Source organism: Macaca thibetana, chromosome 20 (assembly GCF_024542745.1).
Source record: "Macaca thibetana thibetana isolate TM-01 chromosome 20, ASM2454274v1, whole genome shotgun sequence".
Classification (NCBI taxonomy): domain Eukaryota; kingdom Metazoa; phylum Chordata; class Mammalia; order Primates; family Cercopithecidae; genus Macaca; species Macaca thibetana.
Window position 1 is genome coordinate 27,490,526 of NC_065597.1, and position 13,319 is coordinate 27,503,844.

The 13,319-nt window shown below is 46.7% G+C and overlaps 1 protein-coding gene across 1 annotated transcript in view; it reads right to left on the reverse strand.

Annotated features, from left to right (window-relative positions):
* The window catches only part of MEAK7 (MTOR associated protein, eak-7 homolog), a 672,801-nt gene that overhangs the window by 14,255 nt on the left and 645,227 nt on the right, over positions 1-13,319 (reverse strand). Inside the window, exons 3-4 of the mRNA XM_050773720.1 lie at positions 6,988-7,165; positions 3,662-3,892 (exon numbers count right to left, since the gene is read on the reverse strand). Of these exons, the coding sequence (XP_050629677.1) occupies positions 3,662-3,892; positions 6,988-7,140 (384 nt within the window). The 5' untranslated portion in view covers positions 7,141-7,165. The remainder of the gene's footprint in view (positions 1-3,661; positions 3,893-6,987; positions 7,166-13,319) is intronic.

Consider the following 13,319-nt stretch of genomic DNA (forward strand, 5'->3'; position numbering starts at 1 on the left):
CCCAGCACTTTGGGAGGCCGAGGCAGGGGGGTTCACGAGGTCAGGAGATCGAGACCATCCTGGCTAACATGGTGAAACCTCATCTCTAATAAAAGTACAAAAAATTAGCCGGGTGTGGTGGCGGGCACCTGTAGTCCCAGTCACTCGGGAGAATGAGGCAGGAGAATGGCGTGAACCGGGGAGGCGGAGCTTGCAGAGAGCCAAGATCGCACCACCGCACTCCAGCCTGGGCTACGGAGCGAGACTCTGTCTCAGAAAAAAAAGAAAAGAAAATTGATTTAAATTTTTTAAATTAAGGTTAGCATATCCATGTAACATTTTGTATTGCTTTTAAAGTCCTTCTGCTGTTAAGTCACAGGGCTGTGATTCCTAGGGCTAAAAGAAACTTGAATCCTGCTAAATCTTCAACAGCGAAAACAATTAAAGCCTCATCTTCACATCCAGGAAAAGATGACAATCAAACTGTGTTCACGAGACACAGAGCCAGAAATTAAAAATATTTAACCTCTGTACGCCCAGGGACTATTGTGGAAGAGGTGGATGTGTGAGATTGTAAGGGCTGATTTTGAGAGAGAAAATTAGTTCAGAGGTTCTCTGTAAATTAAACATTAATATCAAACAGACACTGATCCGACACCAGCATCTGGGTCCTTGTGTCAGATTAACAAGGTTTACTTGGAGCATAATCCACTTTTTAATTTAAAGAATTATAAAAGGTTATAAAAGGGTTTATACAAATTGTATCTTATGGTCAAAATGATTAAAATTTAATAGATTTGTTTATAAGACTTGACAGAGATTTAAGTGGCCTCGTACTGTCTTTATTAGGGCTTATTGTTTGGGAAATTAAATCTCCTCTCTCAAAAAAAAAAAAAAAGGTTTTTAGCCTTTTTTTCAAAACCTTTGAGTTAGCACTTTGACTAAATGACTTATTTTACAATGACCTGTGATCTTATTTTGTGATATCAAGTGTTTTATTTTATTTATTTTTTGGAGACAGAGTCTCACTCTGTCACCCAGGCTGGAGTACAGTGGCACAATCTTGGCTCATTGCAACCTCCACCTCTTGAGTTCAAGCAATTCTCCTGCCTCAGCCTCCTGAGTAGCTGGGACTACAGATGCGTGCCACCATGCCCAGCTAATTTTTGTATTTTTAGTAGAGACAGGGTTTCACCATGTTAGCCAGGCTGGTCTTGAACTCTTGACCTCAGATAATCCACCTGCCTCGGCCTCCAAAAGTGCTGGGATTACAGGCATGAGTCACTGCGCCCAGCCTATATCAAGTGTTTTAAACTTCTGATATTTGACAAACTTTCCAGAATCAAATTCAAAATTCAGTCCTTTTGACCTCGATTATTGTTTTGATGTTAGATCCCTTGAGCTCCAAGGGAGACATATTGGGCTTACTTGGTATAATACAATCTTACAGGAAGCACTGTCAAATATGAAACAGTGTTTAATCATCTTTAGACCATATTTATGTAAGTGTGTTATTAGTATATGTTCCAAAATTGTATGAGATTCCTGTGATTCTGATGTGTCTTAGTATATGTTATCAATAGTAATTGCTATTATGTAAAGTTGTTGTGTGCCACAGAAGTACCCAAATTTCCTTGTCAATTGTGTCTTTAACCATGGCTGTCCTAAGACTTTTGACATCCACAATTGTTGTTTTACTTTGATCCTTTTATAGGGAAGTTTATAATCAGCTATAGAACTCTGAAGAGTACTCTTAAATATCAGTTCTAATAACTTTAGAAATTGTGCTGTTGGAATAGAAAGGAAAACTTCTAGGACTCATAGGAGGCTGATGTATTCCTGAGGATTGCTGATCCAATATCAAGCAAGCAAGAAGTTAATTGCATGGGCTGAACTAACAGAAGACTGAAATAATCTTTTATGACATTTTGTTTACAATATTAGGTGTTTTTTTCAGTCAAGAAAACTTTCTCTTTTAAGCTATTTACAGTTTTTAACAATCAAAGTATACTCTAGTGAACAAAATTTAAAACATAATCCCTTTCTACCTAATTTCTCCAAAATTTGGAAACTATTTGTGAGTATTCTTAATGTATGGCAATGTAATTATTTGCATACATTCAATAAGAATCTATTTTCTTTTACAACAGGACATAATTGGAGACACTGGTTATTTCACGAAGGCTTTGACTGGAACAGCATTTTCAGATTACCTTGAGAAAATAAAGCTGACCTATAGAGCTGATAAAAGCCACTGGACAAACTGGCCTCACACTTTGTCCTTTACAGGGTCCTGACCTGTGGTAAGTAAAGGATGTCACTTTCTGACAGACCCAAATACTCCAAGTTTTCTTGGAACCTCAAAGAGAGAGGAATTCACCCAAGTCACATGGGTATCTATAGGTACAGATGCATTATTGGCTAGGCTTGGGGCTTTTAGAAAGGTCTAATCTAAAAAAAAAGAAATAAAAAAATAAAAATGTCTAATCTCAGATTCCTTAAGGAAAAGTTCTAGCAAAGATAATTTAAACAGAGACAGTAAGTGCCTATATGGCAAATCATTACTCTTGCTGTACGTTATGCAAATAATCAAGCTAAGTATAAGACTAAAACTTGTTTTATAAACAAGTTGGTCCTACTATGATTTTGTCTTTAATATACGTGGGGAACTGGAGAAAAATGTTTCAAAATAAACCATAGTACACCTGTTATTAGATTCTAGCCTTGTCCAGTGTTTTTCAATTTTTATTATTTTCTACAATTTGGAACGAATCCTAAAATTTTTTCCTGGCTACAAGTCTTTAAAATAATGTTTCAACCTTTTTCCTTCTTTCTTTTCCCTTTTTCCCCCATTTTTCTGATTTGAAAGATTTTTGAAAATTCACTCTGCCAAAGGGAAAAATTAAGCTAAAAGCTGAGTCATGCAAGAAACTCTCTTTCCTTTTGTTCCTAAGCAGAGAGCTACAGATAAAAGGTTTAAAGTCTCCACAGGTGGCCAGCATGGTGGCGCACACCTGTAATTCCACCACTTTGGGAGGCCGAGGCCGGCAGACCACCTAAGCTCAGGAGTTTGAGACCAACCTGGCCAACATGGTGAAACCTCGTCTCTACTAAAAATGCAAAAATCAGCCAGGCATGGTGGTGTGCGCCTGTAGTCCCAGCTACTAAGGAGGCTGAGTCAAGAGAATCACTTGAACCCGAGAGGCGGAAGTTGCAGTGAGCTGAGATCACACCACTCAACTCCGGCCTGGGTGACAGATCAAGACTCCATTTCAAAAAATAAATAAAATCAAATCTCCACAGGTAGTGACTATGCTCGCCTGATCGTATGTAAAGTGCTGATTTACTGAATGCAAGACAAACACACATTGACTATTCCCCTCACTGCTCCCTTCCTCTTACAAAATGTGGATTCAGTAATGGGACCAGACCCTCCCTCTTTCCCCTACAGCCTGCTTTTCCTCTTTAAGTCCTGAAACCCTCAAAATCATCTTTGGAGAAAGGCACAGGTCTCTCTCCCAGATATGCCCTTAACCTTGGCAAAATACACTTCAATTAATTGAGACCCATCTCAGATACTTTTTAGTTTACTCCTCTGTCTGCCATGTCACTGGCCTCCATCTCCCACCGATGGTCACCAAGACTGCTGAGGAGGCTGCAAAGGGCCTCGCGGCCTCACTACCTTTTGGACTTCTCTGGCCTTCACGGGACCTTCTGTGGCAGAAATCATTTTCATAATCATGAGACTCTTCTCTTCGGAGTTTCCTTTCAACAGGTGGGACATGGATGCTGTGAACTGCTCCTGGGACACATTCTCACTGGGTCCCTTCGCCTTCCCTGTCAGGTCGACCCTCCGCATGCCATCGTACAGCCTGGTGACCATCTCCAGGGGAACAGCTTCCCCGACATGGTTCTGCCGGGGACAAGCAGAGAAAATGGTTAGACAGTGCACGAGTTGAACTTGGTAACTAGGAGTTATTAAATTATTTTAGGCAGATAGAGAGGAAAAGGGATGCTTGGGAAGTTTTCATTTTTTAAAGCATCTCTGAAAAAGTTTCTTGTAAAGCCCCAGCTCTTAGAGCCAGGCCGGCAACCTTTGATATGCAAATGCAGCCATTAGAAACTGGGTCCACCCAACATGGTAATTCCCACGGCCTTCCTGCCCTTTCCCCACATGTTCCTGGCAACATGGCCACCTCCACATATCCCCATGTGTGTAGAACATCCAGGGCGTCCTGCATTTACACATTAAAAGGCTAGGGTGGAAGGGCCAGCTTTTTCATGGGCTACGTGAATGACATACCTGGTCAAACCAATCCCCAGACCTATGCAAATCAGACATCACCTCCTCCAGCCTCTGCATATATACCTGGCTGGTGTCCATCGCACTTGAGGACCTCTTCTTTTGGCTCTGGAGCCGCCCCTCCCTCTGTCTCTGTACGGGGGAGCCTCTCCCTTCTGCCTTCTCCTTCCTTCTTGCCTATTAAACTCTCTGCTCCTTAAAGCCACTCCACGTGTGTCCATGTCATTTTATCTAAACTGGCATGAGGACCAAGAACCTTGGTGTTCTTCCACTCACTGGGAGCCGTATCAGTAGTATCACAGGAAAATAGGTAGTGGGCCAAGACCAGCCTTGGCCACTTCACAATGCTGCTGTCAGCTACCAAATACTCCTGCATCACCAGGATGCAGGATGTTCTCTCACCTAAGGGCCTCACACCACCTAAGCGTCCTGGGTGTGGCTCACCTTGGCCATCAGACCCTCCCACAATCTGCTCCCATCCTGCCTCCAAACCCTCCTATCTCGTCATTCCTGCCTCTGGCCACCATCTGAGCTTAACTCTGCTTTGAAAATCATCTTCATTCTAGATTCCAGCAGCTGCTATTTGCATGTCAGAATTTATTAACGCGTCTAACATATGTCTGTATACAGCTAATTTGGTCTCTGTATTAGGGGTTTCCAAATATACCAGCTTTTACTTCCTGTCCATGTTCCTTGGGCTCAATATGCATTTTTCATTCATTTTTATTTCAATTTTAAATTTAGGGTTTTGGTTTGGTTTTTTTTTTGAGACAAGGTCTCCCTCTGTCACCCAGGATGGAGTGTGGTGGCTCAATCACAGCTCACTGGAGCCTCTACCTCCAAGGCTCAATTGATCTACCTACCTCAGCCTCCTGAATGACTGAGACTACAGGCACATGCCACCACGCTCACTAATTTTTGTATTTTTTGTAGAGATGGGGTCTTGCTGTATTGCCCAGGCTGGTCCCAAACTCCTGGGCTCAAGTGATACTCCTGCGTTGGCCTCCCAAAGTGCTGGGATTGCCGGGCGCGGTGGCTCAAGCCTGTAATCCCAGCACTTTGGGAGGCCGAGGCGGGTGGATCACGAGGTCAGGAGATCGAGACTATCCTGGCTAACACGGTGAAACCCCGTCTCTACTAAAAATACAAAAAAATTAGCCGGGCGTGGTAGCGGGCGCCTGTAGTCCCAGCTACTTGGGAGGCTGAGTCGAGAGAATGGCGTGAACCCAGGGGGCGGAGCTTGCAGTGAGCCGAGATCGCGCCACTGCACTCCAGCCTGGGAGACACAGCGAGACTCCGTCTCAAAAAAAAAAAAAAAAAAAAAAAAAAAAAAAAAGAGTGCTGGGATTTCAGGCGTGAGCCACCGTACCCAGCAAATTTAATTCTTAATGCCTGGACGATAACGTTCTAACGAAATATTGTTTTCCTTTTTGGCTCCTGCATCAAATCTGCTTTGGTCCTGGATTTACAACTAAATGGAGAGAGCGAGCAAATCACAAGCCAATCACATCCTGCACAGCAGGGTCTGCGAGTTGGACCCTCCTGTAACAACCAGCTGGGTGGACACTGCTTATTCCAGGATCAATATTCTGCAGCTCTTCGAAGGCAGGCCTCTGCCCTCGCCACTCAAAACGAGCACTCCTATTTCTGTCAGTGTCTGCAAAGTTCTACTGGAAAAGCTACCTCTCATCCTTTCCTCAAGGAAACTTCATTCCATCACCAAGGTCTTCTGATCAACTCTTAACTGTATGTATCTGAACATTAACACCCACTCTACAGTGAAGTCTGAAATGGGCCTGGCTGATTCTGCTTGTTCCCACAGGCCTCCCGGGGCACTTCTCATCTAGTGACGCTGCACACACGCATGCACACACATGCACAACACATGCACACACAACCACACGGCTGTGACCTAGATAACCTCCCTGGCCAGTTTCCTCATCTGCTCCCACGCTGCACATTCTAGAAGAGGAAGGAGGCTGCTAGGATGGCTGCCTGGACTCCCAGGAAGATGAGTTGACGGTATCTCCTTGTCAGCGTCCTGCCTCAGTCTGAGCACTCAAACCTGCAGCTGAGAGCCCCGTGGAACGGGCAAAAACATGGGCAAATGGGCAGTTTTAACTCCCCGCAAGATGAGCCTTGAATCTAAAATGTCATGATTTCATTAGGAATATCATAAAATTCCTAGCCATCGAACACACACACATTCTAGAGGCACAGGTGCACCTGACACGTCATGGTTCCCGGACCAACGAGTCCACGAGGGCAGACCCGTCACCCAGTCTGTCTCCCCGTCTCTGGGAGGGCAGTTAGGAGGCACATGGCTCAAGAGACACAGGAGGCAGGCTATTTCCCTGATGTTCATCTCAAGTTAGAAATGTCCCCAAAACATCGTGTCAATCATTCATCATCTACTCCAGGTTCTTTTCTTTAGCACCGATAAGAGACTATTGATTTCAAAAAGCGGAAGGGATGCATTTAGACACTGCCTATGGCTATTTTCACACAGTAACAGCAGAGCAGAGGAGCTGCAACAGAGACCACATAGCTCACAAAGCCAAAACTTACTGGCCCTTTACAGAAAAGGAACTTTTTAGTGTTGCCATCCGTTGCATTACAAAAACAAGAAAGCAGATTCTGGCCTGAGGGCCAGTCTGCAGACCCCTGCTCCCAACTAAACACCAACCACTGGTTGTTACTCTTGCCTGTAGTGCCTTCAGAGAAAAGGATTTGGAGGAGACATTCGGACTGTTTTTATCCGATGACAGAGCATCAAACAATCGATCAATCTCTGCCTGTTCCTCAGGAAGAAACCGTGAACAAAAGCTCTGCCCCACACGGCTTCCGCTGTTCCCCATCTGTTCTGATATCTGGCAGAATTCTCTGCAGAAGGAAAAGACACAACGTTAGAAAAATCAAACTTTAATAATCACAGAAAACAAATGTTGATAATGACATGGTCAAGTTAATATATATTGATTTAGCCATGAAATGTAGCCAAAACACATCAGAGCTACATAATATTGGGTTTTGGGTTCTGTTTTTGTTTTGTGTTGCTGAGGTGGGATCTCACTCTGCTGACCAAGCTGGAGTGTAGTGGCGCCATTACAGCTCCCTGCAGCCTCAACCGCCTGGGCTCAGGCAGTCCTCCCCACTCAGCCTCCTGAATAGCTAGGACTACAGGACCACACCATGACGCCTGGCTAATTTTTTTTTGTCTTCTGTAGAGATGGGGTCTTGTTACGTTGCCCAGGGTGGTCTCTAGCTTCTGGCCTTAAGTGATTCTCCTGCCTCAGCCTCCCAGTGTTGGGATTAGAGACATGAACCACCATGCCTGGCTAATATTGTTTCAAGGTGGCAGAAATTAATAGCTGATACAAATAAAGCTGGAAAAACCCATCCTGATGCCCATGACCTACTGAAACACATCCGTAATTGTCAAAAAGTCTGGGTTTGAGAACATACTGCCCAAGCTAATATAATCAGAGGCAGAACAAAAAATCTGTATTTTAATCAATCTAAATATTCATTCTTTAAAACCAGAGTTGGAAAAGATATATCAAAGGCTGAACAATCACACGTATTTGATTAACTCACCTTGAGAATACTGCTACACACTAGTTGGGAAGTTTTTCCTTTGTGATCCTGGCTCTGCCTCCTCTTAGCTGTGTAGTCTTGGGCAAGTTACTAAAACGCTCTCTGCTTCAGTTTCCCCAGTTGTAAGCAGGAGAAGTCACAGCCCAGCCTCAGAAGATTGCCATGATTATCAACCAAGTCAACCAAAGCAAAGGGCCGAGACCTCCCCGGCACTGAGCGTGCCTGTATGATCCTAACCCACGAGCCTCATGCGTCTGAGGCGCTGGAGGAGCATTAACAGAGACTGGCACCGACATCAGGTGACCTGGGGCCTTGTTCACTGTCACAAACCTCATTAAAGGAGTAAGTCAAGCACCAGTACATCGGGGGATTCAAACAAAAAAGCATGGTTAGAAATGACAACAAAATCTCTCAAGAGGTAAAAGGTGCTGTGACTTAATTCCTGGCCCTGGACTTTTCCCGGAAACCCAGTGTCAATGAGACTGCTGGAGAGACAACCACCTTCTCCCGCACAGGCACCTTGATAAACAAAGTCACTGCAACAGTAAATTATCCCCCAAGGTATTTAGCCAAAGGGGGAAAGGCCATGCTACTAGGGTGGGGCATGAGTCATGGTCCGCACCAACACCTGAAATTCAAACCCTCAAGGGATAACAGGGTACAGTCAAGATCTTTCTTTTCTTTTCATTGATATGACATTCACATAACATAAAATTAACTGTTTTAAAGTGTACAGTGGTATTTAGCACATTCACAATATGGTGCAACCCTCACAGTTCAAAAACATTTCCATCACCCTCAGAGGAAACCCTGTGCATGAGCAATTCCCTCTCATTCCTCCCTCCCACATGCCCTGGTCATCACCCGTCTACTTCCTGTCCCAGTGCATTTCTGTATTCTGGGTGTTTCATATAAATGAAATTATATGGCTGGGCGCGGTGGCTCACACCTGTAATCCCAGCACTTTGGGAGGCCAAGGCAAGAGAATCACTCGAGCCCAGGAGTTTAAGACCAGCATGAGCAACATAGCAAGACCTCACCTCTACTAAAAATGTAAAAATTAGCCAGGCACAGTGGCATGTGCTTACAGTCCCAGCTGCTCTAAAGGCTGAGGTGGGAGGATCGCGTGAGCACAGGAGGTCAAGGTTGTAGTGAGCTATGATCGTGCCACTGCACTCCAGCCTGGGTAAAAGGGCAAGACCCCGTCTCTAAAAAAATAATAAATGGAATTATATGATATGTGGCCCTTTATGATTGTCTCCTTTCATTTAGCATCACGTTTTTGAGGCCCACCTACGTTGTGGCGTGGGTCAGCATTCCACTTTTTATGGCTGATGAGTATTTCATTGTATGGATGGGCCACATTTTGCCTGTCAATCATGAGCTGATGGACGCGGGGGCTGTTTCCACCTTCCGGCTATTATGAATAGTGCTGCAATGAACATCTGAGTACCTCAGTCCCTCTGTTCCAATTTCCAGTGTCGACACCTAGAGGTGGACTTGCTGGGTCACATGGTAATTCTATGTTTAACATTGTGAGGGGCCGCCAGAGTGCTCCCCACTTTATATTCCCATCAGCAAAGCATGAGCTTCCAGTCTCACCACACCCCCACTAAAGCGAGTTATTTCTCCGCCTTTTATATGACAGCCATCCTTGCAGCGCATGGGCGTTTGACAGGCCTCACTGCTCATGTGCCCCCTGCACAGGAAGTCTCCAGTGGGGGGCTCCTTGGAAGGGGATGGAGGTGCACTTTGCAGAGACAGGCTGGAAACAGGGGCTTACCCGACCCCGTTTGGGGCTCTCACCCATGCCCCATCTGATCTCACCGCTTCTACTGCTCAACTTTCGCAGCAGGAGGAGAGCCCAGAAGGAAAACCTCCAGCCAGGAAGCAACGTCCAGCGGCAAAGAGCTGTCCCCAGCTCCAAGACAGAGGGCCTGCGCCGGCTGACCCAACTCCGAGACAGAGGGGCCGCGCCGGCTGACCCGGCTCCGAGACAGAGGGGCCATGCCAGCTGACCCAGCTCCGAGACAGAGGGGCCGCGCCGGCTGACCCGGCTCCCAGACAGAGGGGCTGCGCCGGCTGAGTCTGGGCGCTGCAAGGACTCAGCCCAAGCAGCCAAAACAAAGCAGACCCACCCTCTGCTTCAACTCTAAGAGGCTGCAAGGTGGGCCACACCACCTCCTGAAGTCAGGAGTTCCAAATGAGGTTGGCGTGAAATCCCTTCTCCACTAAAAATACAAAAAATTAGCCAGGCGTGGTGCTGTGCACCTGTAATCCCAGCTACTTGGGAGGCTGAGGCAGGAGAATTGGTTGAACCCACGTGGCGGAAGTTGCAGTGAGCCAAGATCACGCCACTGCACATCAGCCTGGGCAGCGAGTGAGACTCGTCTCAAAAAAAAAGAAAAAAAAAAAGAGAGAGGAAACAGAGACAAGGGCATTGGGACGGGTGTGGCCTGGGGATATAACAAGAAGAGTCAAGAGTGGAAAAGGTCCCAAAGGTCACATTCCAGCTGGGTCTTCAGAGACTCACAGGTGGCTCACCAGGAAGTGGGAACAGCATGCAAGGGGCACAGGCAAGAGCGTGGGGAGATGAGGGAGGAACTCCGGGCACGTGGGGGAGGGCAGCAGAGGGCTGCAGCACAAGAGGCCCTGGCCTGACTCCACCCAGCCCCTCACTTCCATCCCACTGCAACTCTCCCTTTCCGCCAGAAACAGGCTCCCCCACTGTGGTGGGAGAACAGTAGCAGGGTGCAGACTGGCCAGCCCCCACCGTCCCCAGACGGCCGGGAGAAAGGTGCAGGGCTGGGCAAGTGCCAACAGGCAGGATAGGAGCCCAGAAATGCAGAGAAGCGGCGCAAACCAGGGCAGGCCCAGGAGATACAGGAAAGGCTTGGACGCAGAGCCAGGCTGGCAACGCCAGTTTTTCAAGCACGAGAGAGGAGGGTGTGTGAGAGGTCCCCAGTAGGAACCCCAGGGCTGGTGCCAGTGAGGTGGGAAGGTGGGCAGCCCCTAAGAACACAGCGCTGTCCCCGGCACTGCCATTCTTAGTGCCTGCAGAGTGCTGGTGAAGGGACACATCTCAGAATGGCTCAAGGACAGCCTGTCTCCTTTGAGAGCCCTGTGCCAGGCAAGATAAAGAAATGGCAATGGTTGGCCGGGCACAGTGGCTCACGCCTGTAATCCCAGCACTTTGGGAGGCCGAGGCGGGCAGATCACCTGGGGTCAGGAGTTTGAGATCAGCCTGACCAACATGGAGAAACCCCATCTCTACTAAAAATACAAAATTAGCCAGGTGTGGTAGCACATGCCTGTAATTCCAGCTACTCAGGAGGCTGAGGCAGGAGAATCGCTTGAACCCGGGAGGCGGAGGTTGCAGCGAGTCAAGATCGTGCCATTGCACACCAGCCTGGGCAACTGCATCTCAAAAAAAAAGAAAAGAAAAGAAAAAAGAAAAAAAGAAATGGCAATGATACAAAGTGTTCCACAGTTCATCCATCCTCACGCCTCAATCTCTTTCATCAGGCCAGACATCTAATTAATTTGGAGGAGGACATGAAGGCCTTTAATGCATTCTTCTCTCTCTAAATCCAAGTTCCTGAGCTTTCAGTCCCTGGCAAGTTTTCTTGGTGTCATGGGACTTTCAGAGTACACCTTGGTACATGGGGTGGCCTCTTCCCTGCCAAGTTGTGTATAACACAACCCTACATTGGCCGCGAGACTTCTGTGGGTTCCCTTGTATCAAGTTCTCCTAAAGGACAAGGCACGCCGGGCGCGGTGGCTCACGTGTAATCCCAGCACTTTGGGAGGCCAAGGTGGGTGGATCACCTGAGGCTGGGAGTTCGAGACTAGCCTGACCAACATGGAGAAACCCCATCTCTACTAAAAATACACAAGTAGCCGGGTGTGGTGGTGCATGCCTGTAATCCCAGCTACTTGGGAGGCTGAGGCAGGAGAATCACTTGAACCTGGAGGGCGGAGGTTGTGGGGAGCTGAGATCATGCCATTGCACTGCAGCCTGGGCAACAAGAGTGAAACTCTGTCTGAAAAAAAAAAAAAAAAAAGGACAATGCACGCTGGTGCTGAGAGCGCACGTCAAGGTTGCTTATACCAGTGGAGCTCAACTGGGGGCAGTTTTGTCCCCCAGAGGACATTTGGCAATGACTGGAAAAGCATGTGGTTGTCACAACTGGGGAGGGGAGTGCCGCTGGCATCTAGCAGGCAGAGGCCAGGTATGCTGCTAAAAATCCTACAGTGCACAGGATGGCCTCACAACAAGGAAGTGTCCGTGTCAGACATCAGTAGGGATAAAGGTAAGAAAACCTGGCTTCTGAGGATGTGGGGCAGTGGAACAAAATGGAAGCCAGGTGCAGTGGCTCAAGCCTATAATCCCAGAACTTTGGGAGGATCATTTGAGGCCAGGAGTTTGAGACCAGCCTGGGCAACACAGTGAGACTTCGTCTCTGCCAAAAATACAAAACTTAGCCAGGTGTGGTGGCGTGTGCCTGTAGTGTCAGCTATTCAGGAGGCTGAGGTGGGAAGATCCTTGAACCCAGAGGCAGAGGTCACAGTGAGCCAAGATGACAACACTGCACTCCAGCCTAAGTGACAGAGCGAGATCCTGTCTCAAAAAAATAAAAACAAAAGTCTCAGCAGCCCATAATAAGTGACAAAGACTTTTTGGTTGACCAGACCTTAGTCAGGCTCCTAGGCCCATCTGTGTCCTTCTGTGTAAAATCTGGCTTTAGCAAAAAAAAAAAAAACAAAAAAAAAAAAAAACCACCCATCCTTGATATTTGATCACCATTATCTGTTCACTTGCAATCTAACCAGGTTTAAAGCTTAGGTCAGGGATATCCAATCTTTCAGCTTCCCTGGGGCACACTGGAAGAACTGTCTTGGGCCACACATAAAACCCACTAACACTAATGATAACTGATAAGCTCATATATCTACATATATGGCAAAAAAAAATCTCATGTTTTAAGAAAGCTTATGAATTTGAGTTGGGTGTCATTCAAAGCCATCTTGGGCCACATACGGCCCACAGGTTGGACGAGCTTGCTCTAGGTGATGTCTGATCACCCTGGCCTGCCTTCAGTAAGAATCTGTTAGGTCAGCTTACCCAGAATCCACCTTACCGCCCTGATGTTTCCTTAGTCATTTTCCATCCACCGATCCCCACCCTGCTCCCCGGGTTTCCCACTTGCCCATGCTATACTCAGAGTTGAGCCCAATCTCTCTCCTTCACTACAAAATCCCATTGCTGTGGTCCCTACACCCATTGCAATGGTCTTGAATAATTAATGTGCTTTTAATAAGCATCATTAAGTAATTTATTTAACATAAGATTGAGAAGATTAAATACGGTAACCCAGGGCATTTGATCTGCTTACTGGAGGTCAGAGACAGAATAATGGGCCCAAGACAACAGAGAATG